Source organism: Pristis pectinata, chromosome 6, assembly GCF_009764475.1.
Source record: "Pristis pectinata isolate sPriPec2 chromosome 6, sPriPec2.1.pri, whole genome shotgun sequence".
Classification (NCBI taxonomy): Eukaryota; Metazoa; Chordata; class Chondrichthyes; order Rhinopristiformes; family Pristidae; genus Pristis; species Pristis pectinata.
Window position 1 is genome coordinate 51,024,519 of NC_067410.1, and position 27,928 is coordinate 51,052,446.

A 27,928-nucleotide genomic window follows, 5' to 3' on the forward strand; every position below is an offset into this window, starting at 1 on the left:
GCGGCAGCGGCAGTGCCACGTCTGGTGTGTTTGGGAGGCCGCGGGCCGGCAGCGGCAGCGAGGGCGAGGGAGTGGCTGCGTTCCGTGTCCGTGGGTCGGCGGTGCGGCACAGCCGAGCGCGGCGCTTCCATTCTCTGCGGGTGAGTGTGGAGGGCGCGATCGGGGGGTGGCCCAGTCCGGCCCGGAGACGCACTGACCGCTGCCTGGCGCGGTGCAGCCCCGGCCGCTGCTCCGTGCTTGGCCGCCAGGCCCTGAGCCACAGGCTGGTGCAGCTGGAAGGCGAATGCGTCACCACCAGGATCGTGGCAATAGGTGGGGCTGGCGATCAGGAGGCCGGGACTGGAGGAGCGCAGGGAACTGGAGGCAGGAGACTGCAGGTGCTGGGAACTGGAGCCAAAAACAAACCGCTGGAGGAACCCAGCGGGTCAGGCAGCATCTGTGGGGGTGGAATAAATGGGTGACGTCTTGGGTCGAGATCCTGCATCAGGACTGAGAGTGTCGAGGGGTCATAGCAAATTTTAAGAAGTGAGGAGGAGGGGCGAGGCAGGAACTGGGAGGAGATAGGTGGAACCAGGTGAGGAGGGGGATAATGGACAGTTGGAGCCGGGTGAGGGGAAGGGTGCAGGTAGAGACAGAGGCTGGAAGGTGATTAGTGGAGACTCTAGAGGCTGCTGATGCTGGAATTTGAGGAGGAAGTTCTTCAACCAGAAGGAGGTGAATCTGTGGAATTCATTGCCACAGAGGGCTGTGGTGGCAAAGTCATTGGGTGTATTTGAGGCAGAGGTTGATAGGTTCTTGATTGGTAAGGGGTTCACTGAAGGAGGGAGAAAGGAGCACAGGGAGTATGTGTTACCTGAAGTTGGAAAATTCAATGTTCACACCTTTGGGTTGCAGACTACCCAGGCAGATTACTAGGTTCTGGCCTCACCCTGACAGTGGAGAAGGCTGAGGGCTGACAGATACCTGAGAGTGTAGTGGTGGAGTAGGTTACAGATGTAGGGACTGTCTAACCATAGCCGAATTTGAACACTGACATCAGGCGTAATGTTGAGTTACTGTTGGACAGCACAGGTCAGTGAGAGTCTGGGTGGTTGGGGTTTGGTATAAATTAGGATCTGGCTAAGTGAGTTTTGTAGATGAGGTCAAGTTTATGGAGATAGAAAGTGGGTGCCGGATCAGGAGTATGTTGGAAAAGTTGGGTTTGGATGATGGTTTGATTAGTAGATGAGCTCATTGGGGTAAACTTGGTTGCACCTTCCCCTTTGAACCACATAATATAACACCAACAATGTGAACAGTCTTTGTGGGTCAGGGAGAATGATGGAGACGTGAAGTGGGAGTTGTTGATGACAATATGGTCTCCCCAGTGTTTATTTGGTGGAAATTATTGCTCATCCATTACTCAAAGCTGGACAAGCAGTCTGACAATGGATGAGTATAACATACAGATGGAACCTTGATCAGAGAATCTTACAATAAGAGCAGCCTACTTGCCCTATTGTAGTCACTTTTGTGAGATTTGGTTGTGGATTTCCTGCAGGTTGTTGCCTTTCAATTCTTTTTTCAATATTCTTGCTAGATTATTAAATCATCTTCTATTATCTTTTCAGGCAGTACATTTCCAGATCACAACTCGCTGAATTAAAAAAATCTCCACTAAACTGCTGTGGTTCTTTTGCCAGTTAATAAAATCAGGTTAGTCTTTGACTCTAATTAGTTCTCTTATTATAACAGTGGTTACTTTGTGATATACTTTCTGATGTTTTCATCAAGGGGGAGCATAAAATAGGAGGTGCTAAGAACAGAGTCCTCTAGAACGTAATCTGACACAGCACGGAGGCAGGGCTTTGCCTCATCGAGTCCACACTGATGATCAACCACCCATTTTTGCTAATCCTACATTCTCCTTGCGTTCTATGAACTCCCCCCCAGACTCTATCACTTGCCTACACACTAGGAGCAATTTGCAGTGACCAATACCTTTGGGATGTAGGATCTGAAGGAAACCCTTGTGATCACAAAGAGAATGTTCAAGCTCCACACTGGCAACACCAAAGGTCAGGATTGAACCCGGGTCTCTGATGCTGTGAGGCAGCTGCTCTACTAGAAGTTCAATAATAGCTGTTAGGTACTGTGATAATAGTAGAAACCTCAACAAAGAGTTCACACATATGAAGACATGGAAGCAATATGTACAATGAGAGAATACAGGATGGGAGAATGGGACACTAGATTGTAAGGATGGGAGGTAGGGTTTGCTGTATATTTGTTTTGTGAAGCGATAATGATAATTGAAAGATTGAAGTGGAAAGAATAATAACAGGGAAGAACCATTAACGTGAGGGCCACAAAGGGAAATTGGGTGATCAACAGTTTAGTGGGAAGGGGTTGAAGATGTGTATTCCCAGACATGTCTTTGTGGGGCGTCACTTGGTATATGGATGGTCACGTTCCTGTTGTTGCGAGTATATTACAGCATTTTTAAAGCCCTGTTGCCACAGCAGTTTTCACCTCTGAAATACTGAGTGAGAGGTCGGATTTCCAATTTGTTTTACAGGTGAAGATGAAAGCATTGATTTTGGTCGGAGGCTATGGTACGCGGTTACGGCCGCTGACGCTTAGTGTTCCAAAACCGTTGGTGGATTTTTGTAACAAGCCTATTCTTCTGCATCAAGTGGAGGCTTTAGTAAAGGTACACTCAGCATCTCAGTGGCAGGATGGAGATCGGAATGTGAGAGAACAGTGCGCATTATTACCAAGGCATGAATTTAAGCATCCTACGGAAATGTTGTGATAGTCTAACAGTGGTTGGTTGTCTATTGGGGGATTGTTCCCTAATTATCTTTCATCATTACCTCTTATTTCTTGCGTAAACTTGCACGCTTTCAGCACTATACGAACTATTTCCCTTATATGGGTGCTAACATGTATCATGGAATATTACAGATATGCCAATACAATAAAGTATTGGACATTCCCATTTCAAATTTGTTAACACCAATACTACAGGGACTGGTTACAGTGATTAGTAACTTTGGGTTGACAAGACAACAGTTCAAGTTGTTCCTACTTAGGAGGAACACATCTGTGGTCAACATGATTTCACACTTGGTCAGCATGATTTTTGCCTTTGTGTTATATATACTGTATCCAGCAAACCTGAAGAGAAGCTTATCTAATTGTACAGTTTTTTTTTAAAATGGTGTAATACTTGTGTCCCCATTAGCTTATTTAATGTTACGCCAGAAGAAATGTAGGTAGTAACTGTTTGATATTTGTTGCAATAATAGGTGCATGTGTTTATCGGGAGTTTGGTGCAGGTCCTCCCCAGGTTACGAGTGCCTAACTTACGTACAGCCTGTACACACAAACGAGTGTTCGGGTGGATTTTCCAGCTGCTGCGGCATCTTCTGATTGCCTGGGAACTTGGTTCACGGCTGCATTTCCAACTTGAGGATTGTCCCAGGTTATGAAACAATTCACAGGAACGGAACCCTGTCGTAACCTGGGGATGACCTGTGTTCAGCCAAAAAATGCAAACTGTGAGAAGAATGTTTTTTACAATTCTTTCCTGAGCATAACCATGTGGTCTGTTTTGAATAGGCGGGGGTATCACATGTGATTCTTGCTGTTAGCTACATGTCTGAGATGCTGGAGAAGGAAATGAAGGAACAGGAACAGAGGGTAAGCCATGAAAATGAACAAGAATGCTTCCAGTACATTAAAAGTTCCTGTCGTTGTGATAGGCAGAAGGAATGCTTGAATTGAAATCCTTTTTCACTCCTAAAAATATGTGATGCACCCTAACTTTATGCAGGACAAGTGTATCAATTTTGCTTTCAAATGTATTTGATTGGTTCTTCAGCCTAACCCTAATGCATTGTTTCAGATGAAGTGGATAGGAAATGTTTGCATTCAGGAGAATGACCAAGAACCATGTAAGAAATAGCCCCAGTGAAAAGTATGAAATCATTCCACAACTAAAATCAATAAGGGAGCTGTGTTTCCAATGAGTCACAAAGCAGTGAAGGTTTTCTGTGTGTTTATTTGTGTGTTTGTTTTTGTATCTGTGTGTGAGAGAGAATTCATGAACTTGCAATCATAAATTGCTTCTTACAACCCCAGTATGAAGTATCTTTGAAGGATGGTCATGCTGTAACATAGGAAAAGCATCAGTTAGTTGCAGTTGGCCGTATTCCACAAACAACATTGTGATATTTTCTGGCAATCTATTTGTAATGCTGTTAAAGGGATCAAATGTTGGCTGGAGTTCTCTGCAAGAAGTGCCTTAAATTCTCTCATGTCCAGCTGAAAGCACAAATGAGAACTCTGTTTAACATCTGATCTGAAGGAGGGTAATTCGAACAGTGCAGCATGCTCCCAGTATTGCACAGGAGGTGCTGGTTTGCATTATGGGCTCAAGTGCCTTCCACCTCTGGCTACTATAGAGTTGCAGGTTGGATGAGCACCTGATCAGGCCAGATCGCTAAATTCCATCCAACCCACCCTCTCCGTCTAGCTCTGTATAGGTTGAATGGCCACCTAAACCAAAAGCCACTAACAAGCTACCACAGAAGGGTCTTGCAAGAGAAAAGGTGAAGTAACTGTGTACTTCATTACTTCCTTTAGCTGGGTATTCGTATCTCGTTGTCTCATGAAAAGGAGCCCCTGGGAACGGGTAAGAAATCTCTCTACATTTCAGTGGCAGCATCTCATGGTCCTTTTATTTGTCCTATGGCACTGTAATCCTGATAGAATTTAGAGGGACATTTTAATATAATTGAATCAGATCAAATAATTAACTGTTTCTCTTCTAGAATTAAATTTCTTTGTAATCCTTAGTTTTTCATTTTGCCAATTGTTACAGGAAATAAAAGTTTTTTTTGAAATTTCAATAATGTTCCATTCTGTTCAGTGATACCTTTCAGTAAGAGATACGATGCACCCATTGAAGGCTGTTTAAGTTGCACATGATTAGCTATAGGAACAGGGGTAGGCCATTCAGACTCTCAAACTTAATTTGTGCTTCAGTTATATGACGACAGATGTTTAACTTAACTCCTTTCCTCCTTTGATAAGTTTCTTCTTCAACAAAAAGCAGCCAGTCTTTTATTTCTAAGTTCCAATTGGAAACCTGTTTTATAGAGTGGCAGGTTCACTGTATTTGATGTTGGCCTGTCTGTGGCGAGAGGAGTGAATGGAGGGTTCAGATAAATTTTGGAAGAGGATTGAATTAGAGGCCGAGTTATTGACTGTTCTCTAGCTGGTAGTAACATGGTGCCATTCTGATTCACCCTTTCTCACTCTCCGATTCTTGTGTTTGCAGCTGGACCCCTTGCTCTGGCCCGTGAGCTATTCGCTGATAGCTCAGAGCCTTTCTTTGTCCTAAATAGTGATGTCATCTGCGACTTTCCCTTCCAGGAGATGGCCCGCTTTCACAAGCATCACGGGAAGGAAGGTACCATAGTGGTAAGTACAATGTCCATTAACACTGGGTCAGTAAGTAGTAAATCAAATTTGTATCACAGGAGAGGAATGACTATCTCCAAGAAGGTAGAGTTGAATTGTCTTAGAGTCACTCACTGTCAACATGCTGGGATCACCCCTGACTGTAAACTAGACCAGTCACATAAATACTGCAAGAAATGGCCAGAGGCTGGGTATGCTGTAGTAAGTGACTCACCTTCTGACATGGATCACTGTGGCAGACCTCCAAGACCAGTGACCTCTACCAGTAAGAAAGATAAGGGCAGTGGGTGCCTGGGAGCACCACCACCTGTAGTTCTCCCGCAAAGTCACAGACCATCCTGACTTGGAAATAGAGTGCTGGTCTTATGTTAGTGCTGGGTCTGGAACTCCCTCCCCAAACAGCACCTTGGGAGCACCTTCACTGGGAGGACTGTGGTGGTTAAAGAAGGGGCTTCTGAAGGGATGGGCAATAAATGTTGTCTTGACAATGATGCCCAGATCCCAAAAATGAATAAAACCAAAAGCCTTTGTCTCCTGGTATAGTGATTGCTGTAATACCCATTGAGGAATGTACCTCCTCAATGTGGTTTTGAATTTAGAGATATAGCAGCAGGTTACTGCCTTAAGTTAAGTATGTGTGTTTGTGATACAAGGTCGCAGGCTTTCCTCAACTAGCATCTTGAGTGACACTCTGGGTTCTCCCTGCCAATAGTTCCAGTTCTGAATGGAGCAGTGTGAGCTGCCTTCTTGCAGTTGCAACAAATGAGCTGATGGAGACTGAGAGGCAAAATTGTCTTTTAAAGGTTCTTCCTGTCCTTGGTATCTTTCAATGACTGTGTCATCTGCCCCTTTATTTGACAGGTTACTAAAGTGGAGGAACCTTCCAAATATGGGGTGGTCATATATGAAGCAGAGATTGGGCGGATACACCGATTCGTGGAGAAGCCTCAGGTGTTTGTGTCAAACAAGATCAATGCAGGAATGTACATCTTCAGCCCCTCAGTCTTGAACAGGATACAGGTATGATTGTCTTTACAAGAAGAAGGAAAATCTCTGGTCCAAAGGGCAATGGAGCCCACAGTGCTTTGTGTACAAAGTCACCTTTATGTTGAAGGTGATGGAATTTAGGTCCTATTACCAGACAACCAGGACATCTGGCAAACTCTTGTGCATCATAAGAAACTTTTAGTGCTGATGAACAGACTTCAAATCACATCAAGACAGATGTTGTCATAATGGAAGGTGGAGTAAGACTTCCACTATTCTGTCCTGTCAAGATGCCCAGGGGAGGTACAGCAAGGATTAGATATGGCAGTTCACTATACTCTGTCAACTGCGAACATCACCAGAACATTATCCCACCAGCCTGTTTCTGCATGGGTATTTGGTGCTAAATGATTAGACTTGTGTTTACAGGAAGCTGTTGTATTATATTTCCAGTCTGAAAGCTGTCCTAGTGAGAAGGAAAATCTCAGATCCAAAGAGCAATGGAGCCTACAATGCTTTGGTTTAGTTGCTGCTCGACATTGCTTCTGTTCAAGCCTGTATTTGGTGTTTTACCAGAAAACCCAGCAATGGGCAGATGGGCATGGTTCGACATTGCATTGATTAACATTTAACACTCTGCATGAAAAGTTTGCCTGCTGTCTGGTTGTAGGTGTGGAGTGATGTACCAGTACCAGAGATGATGGATTTGAGCTCCAAAGTCAGATTGGAAATGCTGGGATTGTGTTCCTTGGGATAAAGGAGATTGAAAGGAAATTTGATGGAGATGTACAAGATCATGATGGGTTTAGACAGTGTAACTATATGGAATCTGTTTCCCTTTGTAGATAGTTCAAGGATCAGGGGTTATAGATTTAAAATGGTTAAAGGATACAAGGGGCTGTGAGGATAAATGTTTTTGGAGTGTGATAATAATGTGGAATTTGCAGCCTGTAAGAATGATGGGTGCAGAATCAATCCGGCATTTCAAAAGGGAATTTTTCTAGGCTCTTGAAGAATAATTTGCATGGCTGCAGGAGAATGAAAGTTTCTGGGAGCTGGTGTGGACACATTGAGGCATGTGGCCTGCTGTGATTATAAGCTGCAACCTTAAAACTGGCATCTGTTCTCATGGACAAATAGCTGTCAAGTGAAAACAGCATGTTCAAAAGACATGTTGCAATGAGGATATTTGGACTATGCAACAGGATGTAGATAGGTTGAGTGAGTGGTTAATTACGTGGCAAATGGAGTTCAGTGTGGGTAAGTGTGAGGTCATGCATTTCAGTAAGAGGAATCTAAAGTGGACTATTATCTAATTGCAGAGAGACTACAAGTGAATGGAGTGCGGAGGGATCAAGGTGTTCGAGTGTATGAATCGCACAAAGTTAGCAGGCAGGTGCAGTAAGTGGTTAGGAAGGTGAGTGGCATATTAGCCCGTATTGCAAGGGGGTTGGAGTTTGGAAATAGGAAAGATTGTTACAATTGTACAGGATGTTACTGAAGCCACACCTGGAGTACCAATTTAAGACCCAGTATGTACTCGCATTGAAGGCTGTCCAAAAGTGATTCATTCACTACGCTAGTTTCTGGGTTGAGAGGGTTGTACTGTCACATACGGATAAAACAGGTCTGTATTCTTTGGAGTTTAGAAGAGTAAGGATGATCTTACTGAAACATAAAGATCCACAAGTGGGAGAGCCTCGAAAGAGAGGACATAGTTACAGGATTGGGGGCAGTCATTTAAAACTGGGGTATATAGGAATTTCTTCTTGCAGAGGGTGGTGAATCGCTGGAATTCTCTACACTAGGGAGTTGTGGATGTGAGATCTTTGGATGTGAGAGTCAGAGAGTCATACAGCATGGAAATGGGCCCTTCAGCCCAACTGGTCCATGCTGACCAAGATGCCCCATCTAAACTAGTACCATTTGCCAGCATTTGGCCCATAACCTTCTAAACCTTTCTTATCCATGTACCTATCCAACTGTCTTTTAAAAGTTATCATTGTACCTGCCTCAACAGCTAGTAGCTCATTCCACATACAGTGGCATGCAAAAGTTTGGGCACCCTTGGTCAAAATTTCTGTTACTGTGAATAGCTAAGTGAGTAAAAGATGACCTGATTTCCAAAAGGCATAAAGTTAAAGATGACACATTTCTTTAATATTTTAAGCAAGATTACTTTTTTTATTTCCATCTTTTACAGTTTCAGAATAACAGAAAAGGAAAAGGGCATGAAGCAAAAGTTTGGGCACCCTGCATGGTCAGTACTTAGTAACACCCCCTTTGGCAAATATCAGAGCTTGTAAACACTTTCTGTAGCCAGCTAAGAGTCTTTCAATTCTTGTTTGGGGGATTTTCACCCATTCTTCCTTGCAAAAGCCTTCTAGTTCTGAGATTCTTGGGCCATCTTGCATGCACTGCTCTTCTGAGGTCTATCCACAGATTTTTGATGATGTTTAGGTCAGGGGACTGTGAGGGCCATGGCAAAACCTTCAGCTTGTGCCCCTTGAGGTAGTCCATTGTGGATTATGAGGTGTGTTTAGGATTGTTATCCTGTTGTAGAAGCCATCCTCTTTTCATCTTCAGCTTTTGTTTTACAGACGGTGTGATGTTTGCTTCCAGAATTTGCTGGTATTTAATTGAATATATTCTTCCCTCTACCAGTGAAATGTTCCCCGTGCCACTGGCTACAACACAAGCCCAAAGCATGATCAATCCACCCCTGTGCTTAACAGTTGGAGAGGTGTTCTTTTCATGAAATTCTGCACCCTTTTTTCTCCAAACATACCTTTGGTCATTGCGGCCACGAAGTCCTATTTTAACTTCATCAGTCCACAGGACTTGTTTCCAGAATGCATCAGGCTTGTTTAGATGTTCCTTTGTGAACTTCTGATGCTGTATTTTGTGGTGAGGATGCAGGAAAGTTTGGAGAGAAAAGGGTGCAGAATTTCATGAGAAGAACTGGTAAGCATGGGGGTGGATCGATCATGCTTTGGGCTTGTGTTGCAGCCAGTGGCACGGGGAACATTTCACTGGTAGAGGGAAGAATGAATTCAATTAAATACCAGCAAATTCTTTTTTTAAAATTTTATTTACAGCGTGGTAACAGGCCCTTCTGGCCCAACGAGTCCACACCGCCCATTTTAAACCCCCATATTAACCTACCCATATGTCTTTGAAATGTGGGAGGAAACCGGAGCACCCGGAGGAAACCCACGCAGACATGGGAGAACGTACAAACTCTTTACAGACAGCGACAGGAATCGAACCCTGATCGCTGGCGCTGTAATAGCGTTGCGCTAACCGCTACACTACCGTGCCACCCTAAAATCCTGATACCAGGAGTGGGGTCAATTCTGGAAGCAAACATCACACCGTCTGTAACAAAAAAAAAAGCTGAAGATGAAAAGAGGATGGCTTCTACAACAGGATAATGATGCTAAACACACCTCCAAATGCACAATGGACTATCTCAAGAGGCACAGCTGAAGGTTTTGCCATGGCCCTCTGACCTATACATCATCGAAAATCTGTGGATAGACCTCAGAAGAGCAGTGTATGCAAGATGGCCCAAGAATCTCACAGAACTAGAAGCCTTTTGCAAGAAAGAATGGGTGAAAATCCCCCAAACAAGAATTGAAAGACTCTTAGCTGGCTACAGAAAGCATTTACAGGCTGTGATACTTGCCAAAGGGGGTGTTACTAAGTACTGACCATGCAGGGTGCCCAAACTTTTGCTTCAGCCTCTTTTCCTTTTCTGTTATTTTGAAACTGTAAAAGATGGAAATAAAAAAAGTAATCTTGCTTAAAATATTAAAGAAATATGTCATCTTTAACTTTATGCCTTTTGGAAATCAGGTCATCTTTTACTCGCTTAACTATTCACAGTAACAGAAATTTTGACCAGGGGTGCCCAAACCTTTGCATGCCACTGTACATACAACCCTTTGATTTAGAAAAAAAAGTTGCCCCTCGTTCCTATTAAATCTTTCCCCTCACACCTTAAACCTATGCCGTTTAATTCTTGATTTCCACAACCCTGGGAAAAAGACTGAGTGCATTCATCCTATCTATCCCCCTCATGATGTTATACACCTCTAATAAGATCATCTCTCTCTGTCTCGTACGCTCCAACGAATAAAGTCCTAGCCTGTCCAACCTCTCCTTATAACTCAATCCCTCAAGTTCTGGCAACATTCTTGTAAATCTTTTCTACACTCTTTCCAGTTTAATAACATGCTTCATAAAGCAGGATGACCAAAACTAAATACAATACTCCAAGCATGGCCTCACCAGTGTCCTGTACAAATGCACATGCCTCCCAAATTTTATACTCATTGCCCTGACTGATGAAGGCCAGTGTGCCAAAAGCTACCTTCATCACCCTGTTACTGTACTTTCAGGGAACCATGTACTTGAACTCCAAGGCCCCTTCTCTTTGACAACACATCCCAGGCCCTACCATTCACTATGAAAGTCCTTGCTTGATTTGACTTTCTAAAATGAAACACCTTGCATTTATCTGAATTAAACTCCATTTGCCATTCCTCGGCCCACTTACTCAGCTGATCAAGATCCCCTGTATTTTTGATAATCACCTTCATTGTCTACTATACCACCAATTTTTGTGTCATCTGTAGACTTACTAACCATACCTTGTACCTTCTTATCTAAATCGTTTATAAATGACAAACAACAATGGACCCAGCACCAACCCCTGATGCACACCACTAGTCATGGGCCTCCAGTCTGAGAAACAACTTTCTGCCATCACCCTCTGCTTCCTACCATCGAGCCAGTTGTGTATCCAATTAGCCAGATCTCCCTGGATTCCATGCGATCTAACCTTCCAGAGCAGCCTACCATGTGAACCTTATCAAAGGCCTTACTGGAGTCCATATAAATCACATCTATTGCGCTGTCCCCATTGACTTTCTTAGTAACATCATCAAAAAACTCAATCAAGTTTGTAAGACATGATCTTCCACGCACAAAGCCATACTGACTATCCCTAATCAACCCCTGTCTTTCCAGATGCATCTATATCTAATCCCTCAGAATCCTCTCCAGTAACTTACCTACCACAGATGTTAGACTTGCTGGTCTGTAGTTCCCAGGTTTTTCTTTGCAGCACTTCTTAAGTAAAGGCACAACATTCGCTACCCTCCAGTCTACCGGTACCTCACCCATGGCTAATGGCGATGCAAATATCTCAGCCAGGGCTCCTTCAATTTCTTCAATAGCCTCCCACAGTGTTCTTGGATATACCTGGTCAGGCCCTGGAGATTTGTCTACCTTCAAAAGGTGTGGCCTCTACTATAATCTGGACTGTCCCCAAGAACACCCCATTAAGTTTCCCTAGTGCCGAAGTCTTCATGTCTTTCCCCACAGTAAAAACAGAGGAGAAATATTTATTAAGGACTTTGCCCATTTCCTGTGGCTCCACACAGAGATGTCCACTTTGGTTCTATTCTCTCTCTCTAGTTACTTTTTTTCCCTTAATGTACTTATAAAATCTCTTTGGATTCTCCTTAATCTTCTCCTCCAAAGCTATCTCATGCCCCTTTTTTTGCCCTCCTGATTTCCTTCTTGAGTACACTCCTGCATTCTCTATACTCCTCTTGGGATTTGCTTGATCCCAGCTGCCTGTACCTGACCCATGCCTCCTTTTTCCTGGCCAGGGACTCAATATCCCTTGTCATCCAGGGTTCCCTACTCCTACCAGCCTTGCTCTGCACTCAAACAGGAACAAACAAGCCTTGAGCTCTCACCATCTCACATCTTAAGAAGTCTCCCACTTTCCAGAGGTCCCTTTGCCCACAAGCAACCTACTCCAATCAACCTTTGCAAGCTCCTGTCTCATACTGTCAAAATTTGACTTGCCCCAATTTAGAACTTGAACCTGTGGACCAGTTCTGTCCCTTTCCATAACTATTGTAAAACTAATAGAACTGAGGCCTTTGGTCCCAAAGTACTCCCCCACTGTCACCTCAGTCACTTGTCCCGTTCTATTACCCAACATTCAGGAAGATTTTGGACAGTCAGCATGGCTTTGTGCGTGGAAAGTTATGTCTGACAAATCTCTTGTCCTTCTTCAAGGAGGTAACCAAAAGGGTCGATGATGGTAGGGCAGTATGTGGACTTTAGCAAGGCCTTTGACAAGGTCCCTCAGGGCAGGCTAGTCTGGTAGGTTATATCGCATATAGCTGATTGGATTCATAATTCATAATGATAGGAAGCAGAGGGTGATGGCTGAGGGTTGTTTCTTGGACTGGAGGTCTGTGTGTAGTGGTGTGCTACAGGGCTTGGTGCTGGGAAGTGTTGTTTGTAATTTATATAAACAAGTTGGATGTAAATGTACGAGGCATGGTTCGTAAGTTTGCGGATGATATTAAAATAGCTGGTGTTGTAGATAGTGCAGAAGGTTATGAAAAATTACAGGGGGATCTTGATCAGCTAAATGTATGGGCTGAGGACTGGCAAATGGCTTTCAATCCAGATAAACGTGAGGTATTGCATTTTGGGAGATCAAACCAGAGAAGGACTTGTACAGTGAACGGTAGGGCCCTGGGGAATGTTATGGAACAGGGACCTAGGAGTGCAAGTGCATAGTTCGCAAAGTGGCGTTTCTGGTAGATAGGATGGTGAAGAAGGTGTTTGGCACACTGGCCTTCATCATTTGTGGCTTTGACTATAGGAGCCGGGAAGTTATGTTGCAGTTATATAAGATGGCGAGGACGCACTTGGAGCATTGTGTACAGTTTTGGTCACCCTGTCATAGAACTAGAAGGAGTATAGTAAAGATTTACCAGGATGTTGCCTGGACTTGGGGGCCTGAATTATAAAGAGGTGTTGCGTAGACTAGGACTTCATTGCCTGGAACGTAGGAGATTGAGGGGTGATCTGATGGAGGTACATAAGATCATGAGGGGCATGGACATGGTGAAAGCACGTAGTCTTTTTCCCAGGGAAGGGGTGCTAAAAACAAGAGGGCATAGGTTTAAGATCAGAGGCGAGAGATTTTAAAATGGACATCAGAGGCGGCAGCTTCACGCAAAGGGTAGTGTGTATTTGGAATGAGTTGCCAGAAATAGTGGTTGAAGCAACCATATTAATAACGTTTAAAAGTCATCAAGATAAGTACATGGATAACAGGTTTAGAGGGCTATGGGACAAACGTGGGCAGATGGGTCTAGCTCACTGGGCAACATAGTTAACATGAATGAGTTGGGCCAAAGGGCCTGTTTTCATGCTGCTTTGCTCTATGACTCTATGGATGTGAGTTTCAGAACTGAGGTCTCAATAGCTGGTCATATATTCAGTGATGGAAAATTGGGGAGATGCAATAGGACAGAAATGGAGAAGTGTTGACATTTGGTGTATCATTAGAGTGAATAAGATTAGAAAGATCATAGACAGGTTTGAAAACATGAATGAGAATTTTTTAAATTGCTTAACCAGTAGCCATGGTATGAATGAGCATGAAGATGATCAATGAACAAGACTTTGTGTGGGTAAGACACAGATAACAGAGTTTTGGATGACAGATTTGTTAAGGTCATTATGAGTGCATTGGAATCATTAAGTCTAGAGGTAACAAAAGGCAATATTAAGGAAGTGGTAATAGTGGTTTCAGTATGGTGTATTGTATGGTTCCAATCTTAACCTGAGGTTGGATATAACACCAGTGTTGGCTGTTGTCTTATCAGTCTCTGTTGCCAAGAAGCTGGATAGCCATTTGATGGTCAGGGAATCTGTTCAAGTGAGAGCTTTGGTCTTCCCAATATTTACCTGGAGGAATTTTCTGCCCATTCAGTATTGAGAGTTGGAAAACCAGTATGATAACTCAGACAGTGGACAGATCAAGGTTGAGTTACTGGTGAGGTAGAGTTGGTGTCTTCGGCATACATATGCAAACTGATGGTAGAAAAAAGAGCACACTGGAAGAACTCAGTGGGTTAAGCAGCATCTGCGGAAGCAAAAAAAGGTGTAAGTTAGTGCATCAGGACTGAGAGGGAAGTGGAAAGATTGCCAGTAAAAAGCAGTACGAAGTGGTGGTGGGATGGAGGCTGGTAGGTGATAGGTGGAACCAGATGGGGAGGGGATGACGGGCAGATGGAAGCAGATGGGGGATGGGTTGAGACAGAAGTTGGTAGGTAATAGGTAGGCTTCCAGTTGCATGTCATTTCAACACTCCTTCCCACTCCCATACCAACCCATCTGCCTTCAGCCTTCTCCTTTGCTAGGGAGAGACCAAATGCAAATTGGAAGAACAGCAACTTGTATTCTGCTTGGGTGGATTGCAAACCAATGATTGAATTTTCCATTTTCAAATAACCCACACCCAAGTGTTCTCCTCCCACACACATTCATCCATCCACCTGGTCTTGTTCTTCCTTCATTCACCTCTCCCATTCCCTTTCCCCCCACTTGGTTCCATCTTCCCATCATCCTCTCCCCATCTGTTTCCACCTATCGCCTACCAGTCTCTATCCCATCCCTGCACCCCTCATACTGCTACATAGTGGAAATCTTTCCTCTTCCCTCTCAGCCCTAATGCAAAGTCATGGCCCAAAACATCGATTTATACCTTTTACCTCCACAGATGCTGAGTTCTTCAAGCGTTCTGTTTTTGTTCCAGATTCAAGCATCTGGAGTCTGTTGTCTGCTAACTGATGGTGTCTTTTTGATGCCATTGACAAAGTGCAGTCATGGAGATTAGAACCAAGGGATCCATATAGATCCCTGGGGGACACCCAATGTGACTGGGAAAGTGTGGATAGAAACCAATGCAACAGGTTTTCTGGATTGGTAAGAATTGAATCAGGTGAGTTTGGTCCCACCACAGGCAAGGAATTGGAGGAGAATGGTCAACCATTTTTTTTTTGTGACTCTGAAGTGAGCCATTTCAGTACTGTGATAGAGTCATAGAGTAATATAGCATGGAAGCAGGCCTTTTGTCCCAACTCATCCGTGCCAACCAAGTTCCCCAACTGAGCAAGACCCATTTTCCTGCATTTGACCATAGCCCTCTAAACTTTTCCTATCCCTGAACCTGTCCAAATGTCTTTTAAATGTCATAATTGAACTTGCCTCTACTACTTCCTTTAGTAGCTTGTTCCATATACTCACCAACCCGGTGTGGAAAAAGTTGCCCCTCAAGTTCCTTTTAAATCTTTCCCCTCTCACCTTAAGCCTATGCCCTCTAGTTTTGGACTCCCTTACCCTGGGGGGAAAAAGACTGTGATCATCCACTTTATCTATGCCCCTCGTAGATCATCATAGAGTCATAGAGCACGGAAAAGGGCCCTTCAGCCCAACTGGTCCATACTGACCAAGATTCCCATCTAAGCTAGTCCCATTTGCCCACGTTTGGCCCATATCCCTCTAAACCTTTCCTTTCCATGTACCTGTCCAAGTACTTACTAAATGTTGTTAAAGTACCTGCCTCAACCACTTCCTCTGGCAACTCATTCCATATACTGACCGACCTCTGGGTGAAAAACTTGCTACCCAAGTTCCTATTAAATCTCTCCCTTCTCCCTTTAAATCTATGCCCTCTAGTTCTTGATTTCCCAACCCTGGGAAAATGACATGCATTGACCCTATCTATGCCCCTCATGATTTTATACACTTCTATAAGATCACCCCTTATTCTTCTATGCTCCAATGAAAAAAGTTCCAGTGCTGCTCAACCTCTCTCAAGAACTCAGTCCTTCAAGTCCTGGCAACATCCTCGTAAATCTCCTCTGCACTTTTTCCAGCTTAATGGCACCTTTCCTATAGCATGGTGACCAAAAGTGAACATAATATTCCAAATGTGGTTTCACCAATGTCTTGTACAACTGCAACATAACATCCCAACTTCTGTACTCAGAGCTCTGATTGATCAAGGCTAGCATGCCAAAAGCCACCTTCACCACTCTGTCTACCTGTGACGCTAATTTCAGGGAACCATGTACTTGTACTCCTAGGTCCTCCTCATGATTTTCTAAAACTTTTAAGGTCACTCCTCAATCTCCTTCACTGAAGGGGAAAAATGTCCTAGTCTATCCATCTCTCCTTGTAACTCAAAGAAATCTGATTGGAGGCGTTTGGACATGGGCCTGCGAAAGTGGATTTTTAGAGGTGATGGCATGTTTATGGAAAGAAATGGGAGGATGAAGATGGATCAGGACCTTGCAAGGAGAGTGGAATCAGGACTTCGTTGAAAATCAGTAAAACCGCAGATGCTGGAAATCTAAAATAAAAACAGATAATACCGTAAATACTCAACAGATCAGATCGTATCTGTGGGAAGAAAAAGAGCCAACGTTTCAGGTCAACGACTCTTTGTTGCTCTTGAGGAGAGGTGTGATGACTGCAGATTTAGGGGACTGCACCCTAGGAGAGGGATCCATCACCATCAGCTAACCAAGAATTAGGAAAGGAGGTTGAAAGGAAATGTCAGCAGTTCAGTGGGAATAGGAGGTCGGTCTCTGAAAACTCGGAGTGAGCAGGTGGTGAGAAGGGAAATGAAAGAAACATGAGTGCAAAGTTTAGGGCAGAGGGAGGCCTTTGAGCAAGTTTGACCTGCTGGGCTAGGGGAGGGGTGGGGGGGAGCAGAGGATTGTCTGGAATGATGTGCTGTCTTGGCAGATGGGAGCAGGGCCCAGGGAGCTTTATGGTCCAACCACATCTGGCCTTGAAGGGTTAAACCACAGGCATCTGCATCCCTTGGAGCTAAGGGAATATAGACAGTCAGTCTGAGGAAACAGGTCAGGTGAGGGACCAGAGCGCCAGTCCTGAAGGTGGGGATGTCACTGAGTTGTACAGCACAGAAACAGGCCCTTCCACACAGCACGTCCATAGGTAGCTGCAAACAAGTTGTTATTGGGGAACTCAACAGTAAAGATTTTGAAAGTGTGTAAGATTATCCTAGGGGCATCCGCTGATTTTTAGTGGAGTTGTAAGAAGAAAAGATTGTGAATGGAGAATGATAGCTACTTTTTTAGGGCTAAGCTGATGAGAGGCATGAGATTACATGAGGTCATATGATTAAATGGTTGACTGTGAAAATGGGGAGTTTGTATGTGGGAAAAGATGAAGGGAGGTTCAGAGGAAATGGGTTTAGTAGATAAAACAATAAACTAAAACAGAGGTCATTTGGAAGTTGAGAAGGACACTTGTTTCCTGGCTTCCTTGTTTGGCCTATTTGGTTGGGTCACAGAGACCTTGGGCCTGAGATATCAGGAGGCTTGCATATTAATCTGCAGCCTATATGAGCAACTGATCTTGGCTGCAGTTGGCCTTGAACATAATAATACAGGAGTGTGCCTCAGGCTATCCTGAGCCTGCTCTACCATTCACTAAGATCATGGCTGATCTTCCATCTCTTGTCTGGTCCACACTTCCCTTGATTTTGGAATCCAGAAGTCTTATCAAGCTCAGTTCTGAGTATATGATCAAGTTTTCAGGGAATTCTCTGGGATGGAGAATTCCAAAGTTTCAGAGATTCTAGGTGAAGAAATTACTTCTGATGTATCTTGATGTTTGATTTTCTTATCCTAAGACAATGACCCTGGTTTAGACACTTTTTATAATTTTAGTTATTTCAAGGAATCACCTCAAAATTCCAGAAAATTCGACTCAATTCTACCCATTCTACTCAATTCTAACCATTCTACTCAAATTTTGTTCAGGGGACAGTTCTCTCCAATAAGTTTTCAGTGGCACTGCCTGAAAGGCAAAAACATCTTTCCTCGGGTAAAGAGAGCAAAACTACCCTCTGCTCGAGAACCCTACACAACTGTGGCAAATCTTTCCTCCTCATTGCCCAGTTCTCTTGGATTGAAGGCTTATGCGAGGTTTCCTAATTGCATGCTGCACCTGCACAACTAACTTTCTGTGTTTCACATCTGAAGACTCCTCAACCTTGTCTGAAACCAACATTTAATAGTTGTCATCCATTTAAAAAAAGTTCTATTTTGCTATTCCTCCTACCAAAGTGAATAATCTTGCATTAGCCTGCATTACACTCGATCCCCCACCTTTTTGAACATCCACTTTAACTCTGACTCAGCCTGTTTGTAGTCTGCTTTCCCTCCAAGTTGTATTTTATCAGGAAACTTGGCTATGTTACAATCAGTCCCCTTATATATATCATTGGGCTAGATTGCAATGTATCAGCCTACTGCCCATGGTTCCTGAACTCACCTGGGCTGGAAGAGGGAAACTGAACTCACTGGTCTCTGCACTCGGGTGGGTGGGATGATCTGGGTGGTGGCTAGAGCTCGGGTGATGTTGGGTGGAGTTCCTTCCCTGCTTCACGGAAGGCAAAACTGGGGCAAAGCCTTATTGTCTGACAAAGGTGTCAAGGATTTTGACAGTTTTTAAATGTCTTTAAAGTTCAGACATATTTAACAACTGTCTTTTATTAGTTTTTAAATGTCTTCAATATGTAAGAACATTAAAGAGATTTAAAAACTTAAAATTGAAGTAAATGATTTAACAAAAAGCTTTTTCATATGTACAAACTATAGAGTTAATTAAAAATAAAGTTAATTGAAATGCATAAGAAGACAGTGAAGTAATTGAAAGGATTAAGCTAAAGTAAGCGAACCATAAAACAACATTGCTGGCCTCCCATCTAAATTCTAATTTTCTAACTCAAGAAAACTTGAAATCGATGGGTCTCAGAACCTGTGCCAAGTCAGACCTGGAGCAGGACCTGAGCAATTAGGAAGGCAAATGGTGTGTTGACTTCAGTGCAAGAGGATGTGAGCGTAAGAATAAAGGCTTTTTACCGCAGTTATAGAGTGCTATAGTGAGACCAGACCTGGACTATTATGCACGCCTGGTCCAACAAACAAAAGGATGGATTCCTGGGATTGGGGGAATTTCCTATGAGGAGAAGATTAGGCCTACACACTCTAGAGTCTAAAAGAATGAGAGGTGATCTCGTTGAAATCTAAGGTTTTTAATGGGGGTGAGAAAATGATGTTTCCCCAGGCAGCGGTGTTGGGAACCAGGGATGGAAAATAAATAAGAAGTCTGCCATTCCTGACAGGGATGGTAACAAATTTGTTCAAAAGGTAGTGAGTCTTTGAAATTCTCTACCCGAGAGGCTGAAGATTATATTAAGGAAATCAGGAGATGTGTGGTTAGTGCAGGGAAGTGGATCAGAGGTAGATCATTGATCTTATTGAATGGTAGAGAAGGCACCTGGGGCTGAATGGTCCATTCCCGTTTCTATTTCTTGTGTTTTGACGTGTTCTCACATTCTGTGTGGTGATTTCTCCAGCATGCTGAGCCCCATGTGGAGTCTGGTCACTGGGCAGGGTGAGAGAGGTGGCGCCACCTGTCACTCGGTTGGTCTCAGACTTATCCTGCTGCTGATGCAGAAATCTGAGACATTTAAGATTCAACTGTTGAAAGTCACTGGTTCCAATCGAGATCACCAACTCCATCAGGGTTTGTCCCATAAGTGCAGATTGTAAGTATGTTGAGGCTGGAGCTCTGATCCATCCAGTAGCTGCCTGGTTACCACCTGCCAATCTGAAATGACCCAGTTATTCCTACTCATTTTCTCTATGTTGCTTGGGCCTCTATTCCACCTAATCCCAACCTTGTGAGCTCTATTCTCGTGTAACAACTTTTACCGTGACACTTTATTACAAATCCTTTGATAATCTAAATATACCACCTTTACTGCTGCTGCTTTAGCCTTTTGAGATTTTTTTTGATGTAAAATTCTTTGGCAAATGCAATTTCCCTTTCATTGAGCTATGTTGGCTCTGTCTAACCAAGTTATGCTTTGCTAGGTGTCCTTTATCACTTACTTGATAATTCCATATTCTATATTTCTTTAGGATGTAGAAGGAGGCCATTTCAGCTTGTTGAGTCTATGACAGATAACAGAACAATCTCATTCCCCCACTGATATTCCCTGTGAAACTATTCTCCTTGTATTTCCATCAAATCCCACCACCACGCCCCCATCCTCTGGATCCACCATTTGCCTTGCATTTTAGGGCCAAGTAACAATGGAACACTAACCCACCAACTCGCATATGTTTGGGATGTGGGAGGAATCCAGAGCACCTGGGGGAAACCTATACAGTCACAGATGGAATATACAAGCTCCACACAGACAGCACCAGAGGTCAGGATCACATCTGGGTCACTGGAGATATGAGAAAGCAGCTCTACTTGCTGCAGTAAGTGCCAGCAAATGCAGTTGGCCCCAGTTCTGTTTTCTCCTCATTCCTTCATTTCTTGAATAGGGTGTTATATTTGTTGTTTTCCCAAAGTGCTGGGGCCATTCCAGAATCTGGGGAATCTTTCTGGATCACCCACTTGCATTCATTGTCTGTGCACCATCTACTGGAACCCTAAGTGTAGGTCTTCAGATCCGGGAAATTGTTAGCTTTCAGCTGGATTCTTGTGAGGTGAGGTCAGTGGTGTTGACTCTGCATGTTGTTTGTCTTTCTGCAGCTCAGGCCAACATCAATAGAGAAGGAGATTTTTCCCGTCATGGCACAGGAGGGGCAGCTGTATGCCATGGAGCTGCAAGGTGAGAATGTGCCCAGTACAGGTCTGGAATGTGGTATCCAGATTCTTATCACAATGCAAAATCTCTGGGCTTCAGGTTGGGTCACTTTGTGCTGTTGAAATGATAATCCAACTCCTTTTATTCCCACCACTCAAACACGTCATCTCTCTGAAGCTGCGTGGTGAATGTTGGTGACCTGTTTGGCCATGTGGAGGTTGCCCTACTCCACTTTTGGGCACTCACTTGCTAATTGGAGGACACTAGAAGAGAAGACATTTGGGGCAGGCCCTTTAGCCAATGCCCCATTGTATTGGCCAGGGATTGAACCTGAGAAATGGTAACTTCAGACCCACGGACCTAAACCAATGGCCTTGTGTTCCAATGTCCAATACTTCCCTCTGGAAGCTCGAGGTCCCTGGAGAAATGATGTAATCACCTGATGTGCGTGCTGGAGAGTTCACCCCTTTGCTGCACTCAGCCATTTTTTTTAAAGCTAGCATTGTTTCTGCTTTGCCCAGGAGTCAGTCTTGAGGTTGTTTTGCCTGTAGGGTTGATGCTGCTGAGGGAGAGTCTTTCCATTGGTTTTCATGGAAACCTAATTCACCTCGGTCTCCATGAACTTTCCCTCCATTGATTCGTTCATAACCTGCATAGGAGTCACTTTCACTCACACTGCCTGCTCTCATTTTTGGCACCCTTGACACTAGTGATGCTTCTGGTTTGGCTGTGGAAAGGTAGCATGGGAAACAGACTGAAATGGAGAGACTCTTTACTACAGTGGAGGAAATCCAGAAGAAAGCTTTATTAGAGCCAGGGCATTTAGGAGTAAAATTGGGAAGGGATTTACACAAAGAGTAAAGTAAATCTGGAAGTCTCTTCCCAGAAAACAGCTGAGGATGTTGGTTAATTGGAGCTTTCAGGACTGAGATTGACCTTATCCAGAAATCAATGAAGGATGTGGATTAGTGGATTCAATTCAGCTGAATGCAAGGATGTGATATCAAACTTGCATCAAAATTTGTGCAGCTCCAGACACCATGGGGAAGGTTGTCAAGCCCTTGGAGAGGATGTAGGGGTTTGCTGAACAGAGAAGATTGACAGGAACGTTTAAATCCTGTTAGAATAATCCTGCCTGTCCGTTTCCTGTCTCTTCCCATAGGCCTGCAAGTTATTCCCTCTTGTGAACATCTAATTTCTTTTTAAAGACACTAATTCATTCTGTTCTCATCAGCTATAGCCAGTAAATTTCAAAATGTGATGACTATGCATAATAGAGAAAGTGTTTTTCCTCACAACTCTATGTATCTTTTGCCCAAGATTTTAAATCCAAGCACTCTGGCTGAACTAGTAGCAGCAGTATCCACAACTCTCCCTTTTTGCTCCAGTAATGATCTTTTACATCTCTATGAAATTTTCTCTCAGCCACCTTTATGTTCCAAGGAGAACAGCTCCAGCTTCTCCAGTCTAAAAAAAATCCCTCATCCCTGGAACAATTCTGGTAAATCTTTTCTGCACCCTCTTGAGGACCTTTATGTCCTTATAAAGCTACTGGAACTGGAAGCAGTACCTCACTTGTGGCCTAACCAGAATTTTAAACAGACTTGCCCTCAATTCTATGCATTTGTACAGGTAGTTCTGCTGTTGTGATACAGCAGAACAGGCTGTAGTTGCCTTCAAAGCACAAATTTAAACGGGTTTATCTGATCGCGATCATGCTATAACCAGTGTGGCCCATGTAATGCAAATAGTATTCCCTAATCCATCAATCCTGTTATAACCAACACGTGTTATAGCAGAACTACTGTACTCTATGTCTCCATTTATCATTCTGTGGATCCTCTCTCCTCCTGCCCTGCCAGTTTCAGAATTTAAACACACACACACCCAGGTCTCTCTGTTTCTGCACACCCTTTGGATCTGTGTCACTTGGTCTATGTTGTTTCTTATTCTACCTACCATCTACCACACTTCTGTATTAGATTTTATCTATCACTTCACCTGCTCATTCTGCCAGCCTTTCTGCCTTCTTACAGTCTGATCTTCAAAGACTTGAGGGAAGAAGGTGAGTGGACATTGTAGGTAGTTCTTGAGAGTTGGCATAGTTACAGTTTCTGATTGGTTCTTCTGATCCAAATGCAATTTCCACGATCTACAAGCAGTTCCTACCAATCCCAGTTGAAGCTCTGGTCCCAAATCTCTGACCTTGGTGACTGATGCAAATGTTTTCTTGTGTCTAGGATTCTGGATGGACATTGGGCAGCCCAAAGATTTCCTGACTGGGATGTGCATGTATTTGCAGTCCCTCCGACATAAAGCACCGGACAGGCTGCACCAAGGGCCTGGTATTGTTGGCAATGTGCTGGTGGTAAGTTGCATATCCTGACGGGTTTTGCACCTTCAGCTTTGTTTCTTGGTTCATGTGATGCGACACCGATCTTGTGGAAGCCTGTGACTTGTACCTTTCTCCCTGCCCAATTTTTAGAGCAGCAGTCAGTGGTCTTGGCTTTTTGCAACAGCATGTTTTGCTATGTTTTGGGTTGGGTCAGATGCATCTATCAGGCAGAATGTTGGACCTTGTACAATGCCCCTACAACCCCACAGCTTCTATCCCCTTCTTATCAGACCCTTGAATGGACCTCTTGTATGATAAAGATGAACTCTTGATTTCTTAATCTACCTCATCGTGGCCCTTGCACTTATTTGCCTATCGGCACTGCACTTTGTCTGAAACTGTAACACTATATTCTGGATTCTGTTATTGCTTTTCCTTTTGTACTACCTTGATGTACTTGTGTTTGGCATAAGCTGTCTGGATGGCATGCATCACTGTATCTCGGTATGTGACAATAATAAACTAATTACTAATTAGATGATAACCAATTACCAATTATTTCACCAACTTCACCAATGCCCAGTCTAACTGGAGGGCCTGGATCTCCCCAGCCCAATCCTGCATAAAGCTACTAGGAGAGGGAACTAGGGAGGGGAAGGAGAACCACTGCTGTGTTAACGCCGATTCACTATTGAGCTGGTTTGAAAAGTCTTGCTGTTGGTTGTACTGTAACAGCAGCCACTGCTGTGAGCTTGTAATTGGGAATAAGAACTGTTACTGCAGAGTGCGAGTTCCAGGCTGCCTGAAGGTCAAGATCACGTACTTACAGCAATTAAGGGTTTCCTTTGTGAGCATGTGATCACAGGGATCAATTGTCATTAGCCAGAAAGCCCAAAGTTATTTGTTTTTTGTGGAACTTCACTGCAATTTCATTTAGCTTGGTTAATTAACTTTTCCTGTATAACTGTGTCTAAATTCATGCAATCATGTTTCGGCCTGGGTCTTATTGGTTTTGCCATATTTTGTATGATTTGTGTGCGTTTGAGGTGCTGGTATTGTGAACATTTATAGTCACAGGATAGATTCTTGGGTATTGGCTAATTGTCTCCTTCCCCAGCAGGTGGCAGTGTCTGACCAGTTTTTCCAATGTGATGCAGCCTGGCCCAGGGTATTTCTAAGGGTTGTTGAGTCAAACATGCAAATGTCGGACTGGAGCAGATCAGGGCAACATGTTTCCCTTCCTTAATGACATCAATCAACTGGTTGGGTTTTCAATCACAATCTGAGTTTCATGGCTCCATTCAGTGGGAAGGACCTATTGGGGTGAATGAAGTTGTTGGGGTTGTATTTCATAAGGTTACAGAAATGGGCCCTTCAGCCCACCTCGCTTATGCTGATCCTCAAGAACCCACCTGTACTAATCACCTTTACCAGCACTTCACCCATAGCCTATTGTGCCTTGGTGATTCAAGTTCTTATCCAGAGATTTTCTTAAATGTGAGAGTACCTGCTTTCACCATCTTCTTTAGGTAGTGCATTCCAGTCTGCTACTAGCCTCTGAGTGAAAAATTCTTCCTCAGATCCCATCAAACCTCCTCTCCTCAGTCAAGACTTCAGTTTTAGATATATATGGTTTTAGACATCTCTGCCACAGGGAAAAGTTTCAAACTATCTGCCTCATCTGTTCCTCTCATTATTTTGTTCACCTCTGTCAGGTCCCCCTTCAGCCTTCTCCGCTCCAAGGAAAGCAAACTCGGCCTACCCAGTCACTCCTCATTACTGAAATGTTCGATCCTAAGCAATAACTGGATTGGGGTGGCGATGTGAGTGCATCACCCTAGATTGGTTGGTAACTAATAGAGGCAGGACTGCTGCACAGTCCAAAGACCAGAGGAAAGGGCTTCTGGAAATTATGCAGAGAAGGTTGTTGGTATTGGGGAACTATTTCAAACACCAGCACTCCCCAAGCTCGTATAGTACAACCAGATGCAGCATTAAACACCATCCTCGTGCCCACCCTCTGGGTGACCCCCCCACTCTGCCATATTTTCCCACATCCCGCTCAAGTCCCATTCAGGCCTCTCTGAATGACATTGCTGCTTGGACGATGTATAGACTTTAGGGTGAAGCACAGTAGGAATTGAGTTGGGACTGACTAATCATTTCACAGACCTTTGCAGCCAATAGATATGACAATAGCATCCAGGTCAGATGTGAAAACCCACTGCCAGACCCTCTGTGTGATTCACTGTCATTTAAGTGTTTCAGCCCTTGCATTTGGTTTGCAGAATTTGACTACCTGTCGCAGCTCCGAGACTCGGCATCGATGTGTTCTTCTCTCTCCTAGGACCCAAGTGCTCAGATTGGAGAGAAATGCTCCATTGGTCCCAATGTGACGATCGGCCCGGGAGTGGTAATTGAGGATGGAGTGCGGATAAAGCGCTGCACGGTGCTGAAGGGCTCACGGATTCGCTCCCATTCCTGGCTGGAGTCCTGCATCATTGGCTGGAGCTCTGATGTGGGTCAGTGGGTAAGTGAGGGGAGGTGGGGCTGTGGTGATGAGAAAGAGGGTTGGGTGGGGGGGAAGAGAGGTTTGTGAGGAGCAACTGAGGGAAGATGTAGGATCCTTGTGTTTCCCCCGTTCCCTCCCTGTACTTGCTGGTGTGAATGGATCTGATGGGCAGCATTTGCTGCCCAGTATTTTAGGGCAACATTTACCATTGTCCCCAACATGTTGCACCTGGGCTAGTGCTGTCCACTAATAGGTAGCTGAAGTACCTGGATATAGTAAACTAAGTTGACAAGCTCCCCACATTCTGCTGAGGATCATTTGGCTCCTGGACTCTGCACAACAGGGGAGAAATCGCTCAATTTTGGGCCCATCTTTAGGTGTGAAACTGGACAAAGGAAGAAGATCTAATTTCTCAGGGCTGTGACACTCACCTCAAGGATGCCTCAAATGCACACATGCACTTTTATACGTTAATAAAGTCTGACTTTTTAAGGACCCCTTCCAGGAAATGGCAGCACTGATTCCCTCAGCTGGATGAGCCACTGCCAACAATCAATAACATTCTAATTAGACACAGTCGAACAGGAGCTTTGTGGTCTGGAGTTTGCTGGATCAGGAAGTTGGAGCAGGGGATAAAAGCAGAGGTGCTGATCATTTATACATAATACACTTACACATTGAATGAGAAAGTGTTGTAGCTGCTGAGTAGTGAGCTTTTGGCCTGTCCACTGGGATGCCTTCATTTCTTCCTGATATTCTTATACCTGTGGCATCGACCCTGTTGTGCCCGTTAAGGTGGTCGCTTTATTCCGACACAGATAGTGAGGTATAAGATTGCCACTGGCATCGTTGGGGTTGACTGGTGTCTGTTTGTCTCCAGGTGCGGATGGAGAATGTTGCGGTCCTGGGAGAGGATGTGATTGTGAAAGATGAACTTTACTTGAATGGAGCCAATGTCCTACCTCACAAGTCTATAGCTGACTCTGTGCCCGAGCCCAAGATCATCATGTAGGTCATGGCTGTTTCCTGAGCTCAAGCTGAAGGGCTGAGCTCTGCCACTTGCCAATGGACGGATTGGAGCTACAAATCAAATAAATGAATAAAGGTTGGGTACTTCGATAACTCCCCTTGCAGCACCTGAATTCAGGCTATGACAAATCACCAAAGATGCTGTTGTTTAAACTGCGTCTTCTTACCAAGTGCGTGAGGGAAGTTCATCTTAAAATTTGATTTGCCTTGAAGTATTTGCAGCTTTTAATTATTTTAGGTGGCTCTGTGAAGGGTGCAAATCTTATACGAGATTGGATCCAGTAAATAGTATCCTAGAAAGAGGGTGTTTTTTTAAAATATTACCTGGGAAAGACACACCAACCTCTTTTACTAACAGTATCTAGCCATTCATTAACATAAAACAGGGCCTTTGGTCATTGTGTGGGTAATTTATCCATTGGATTCCAATCTGTTCCACTTAATGAAATGGCATGTTCTTGAAAACAATCTTGAACTGTACAGCCTTCACATGTTATAGAATTGAGACCAAGGGTGACACATGGCCACACCCAGTTTAAGTTGTTCTGGCTGCATCATACTGGTCTGAACATTCAGCATTTTAACTGTAATTCTACATGGTTATAATGGGGGTTAGGAATAATGCGGGCTCTGACACTGTTGCACTGTGCTGGGTAATGTGAGATTGATGCTGCTTTGCTCTGTACCCTGTAGTGTTAACCTTTTTTTCTACGTGCATGTGCCAGTACAGACTAGAATGTTTAGAAATGTAAGCAATTACCCATTGTGGTGAAACAAATACCAATGATAATGGTGGGAGTTCCAAATTAATTCCTTGTGGGTTTCTTATGTGAATTATTTTTATTAATTTGTACACAGTTTCTATACTATACCCTTTATTTGGAATTGGAGAATTACTTGCTATCAGAAGCATCATTTAGTTTGTTTAACTGAAGTAGTTGTGGAATTGGCCATTGAAGTGCCTGTAAATGAGTGGGGCCTCCTGTTGTATTTTAATGTGATAAATCTGATAAATTTTTGTGCAAATATAGTTTAAAAGAATCATGCAGGCTCCAGCAGTAGTCTT

The 27,928-nt window shown here is 43.8% G+C and overlaps 1 protein-coding gene across 2 annotated transcripts; it reads left to right on the plus strand.

Annotated features, from left to right (window-relative positions):
* Positions 1–27,906, plus strand: gmppb (GDP-mannose pyrophosphorylase B). 2 transcript variants are annotated; one of them, XM_052018529.1, is made up of 11 exons: positions 1–140; positions 1,611–1,695; positions 2,558–2,692; positions 3,604–3,684; positions 4,630–4,678; positions 5,327–5,469; positions 6,331–6,489; positions 20,932–21,010; positions 23,227–23,354; positions 25,669–25,851; positions 26,714–27,906. In XM_052018529.1, exons 3-11 carry the CDS (start codon positions 2,564–2,566, stop codon positions 26,843–26,845), a joined length of 1,083 nt encoding a protein of 360 aa, XP_051874489.1. In that variant the 5' UTR covers positions 1–140; positions 1,611–1,695; positions 2,558–2,563; the 3' UTR covers positions 26,846–27,906. The 2 variants fall into 2 exon arrangements, with proteins under 2 accessions (XP_051874489.1, XP_051874491.1); XM_052018531.1 differs by lacking the exons at positions 1–140; positions 1,611–1,695 and having other exon boundaries at positions 2,629–2,760; positions 26,714–27,196.
* Positions 27,907–27,928: the final 22 nt, after the last annotated feature.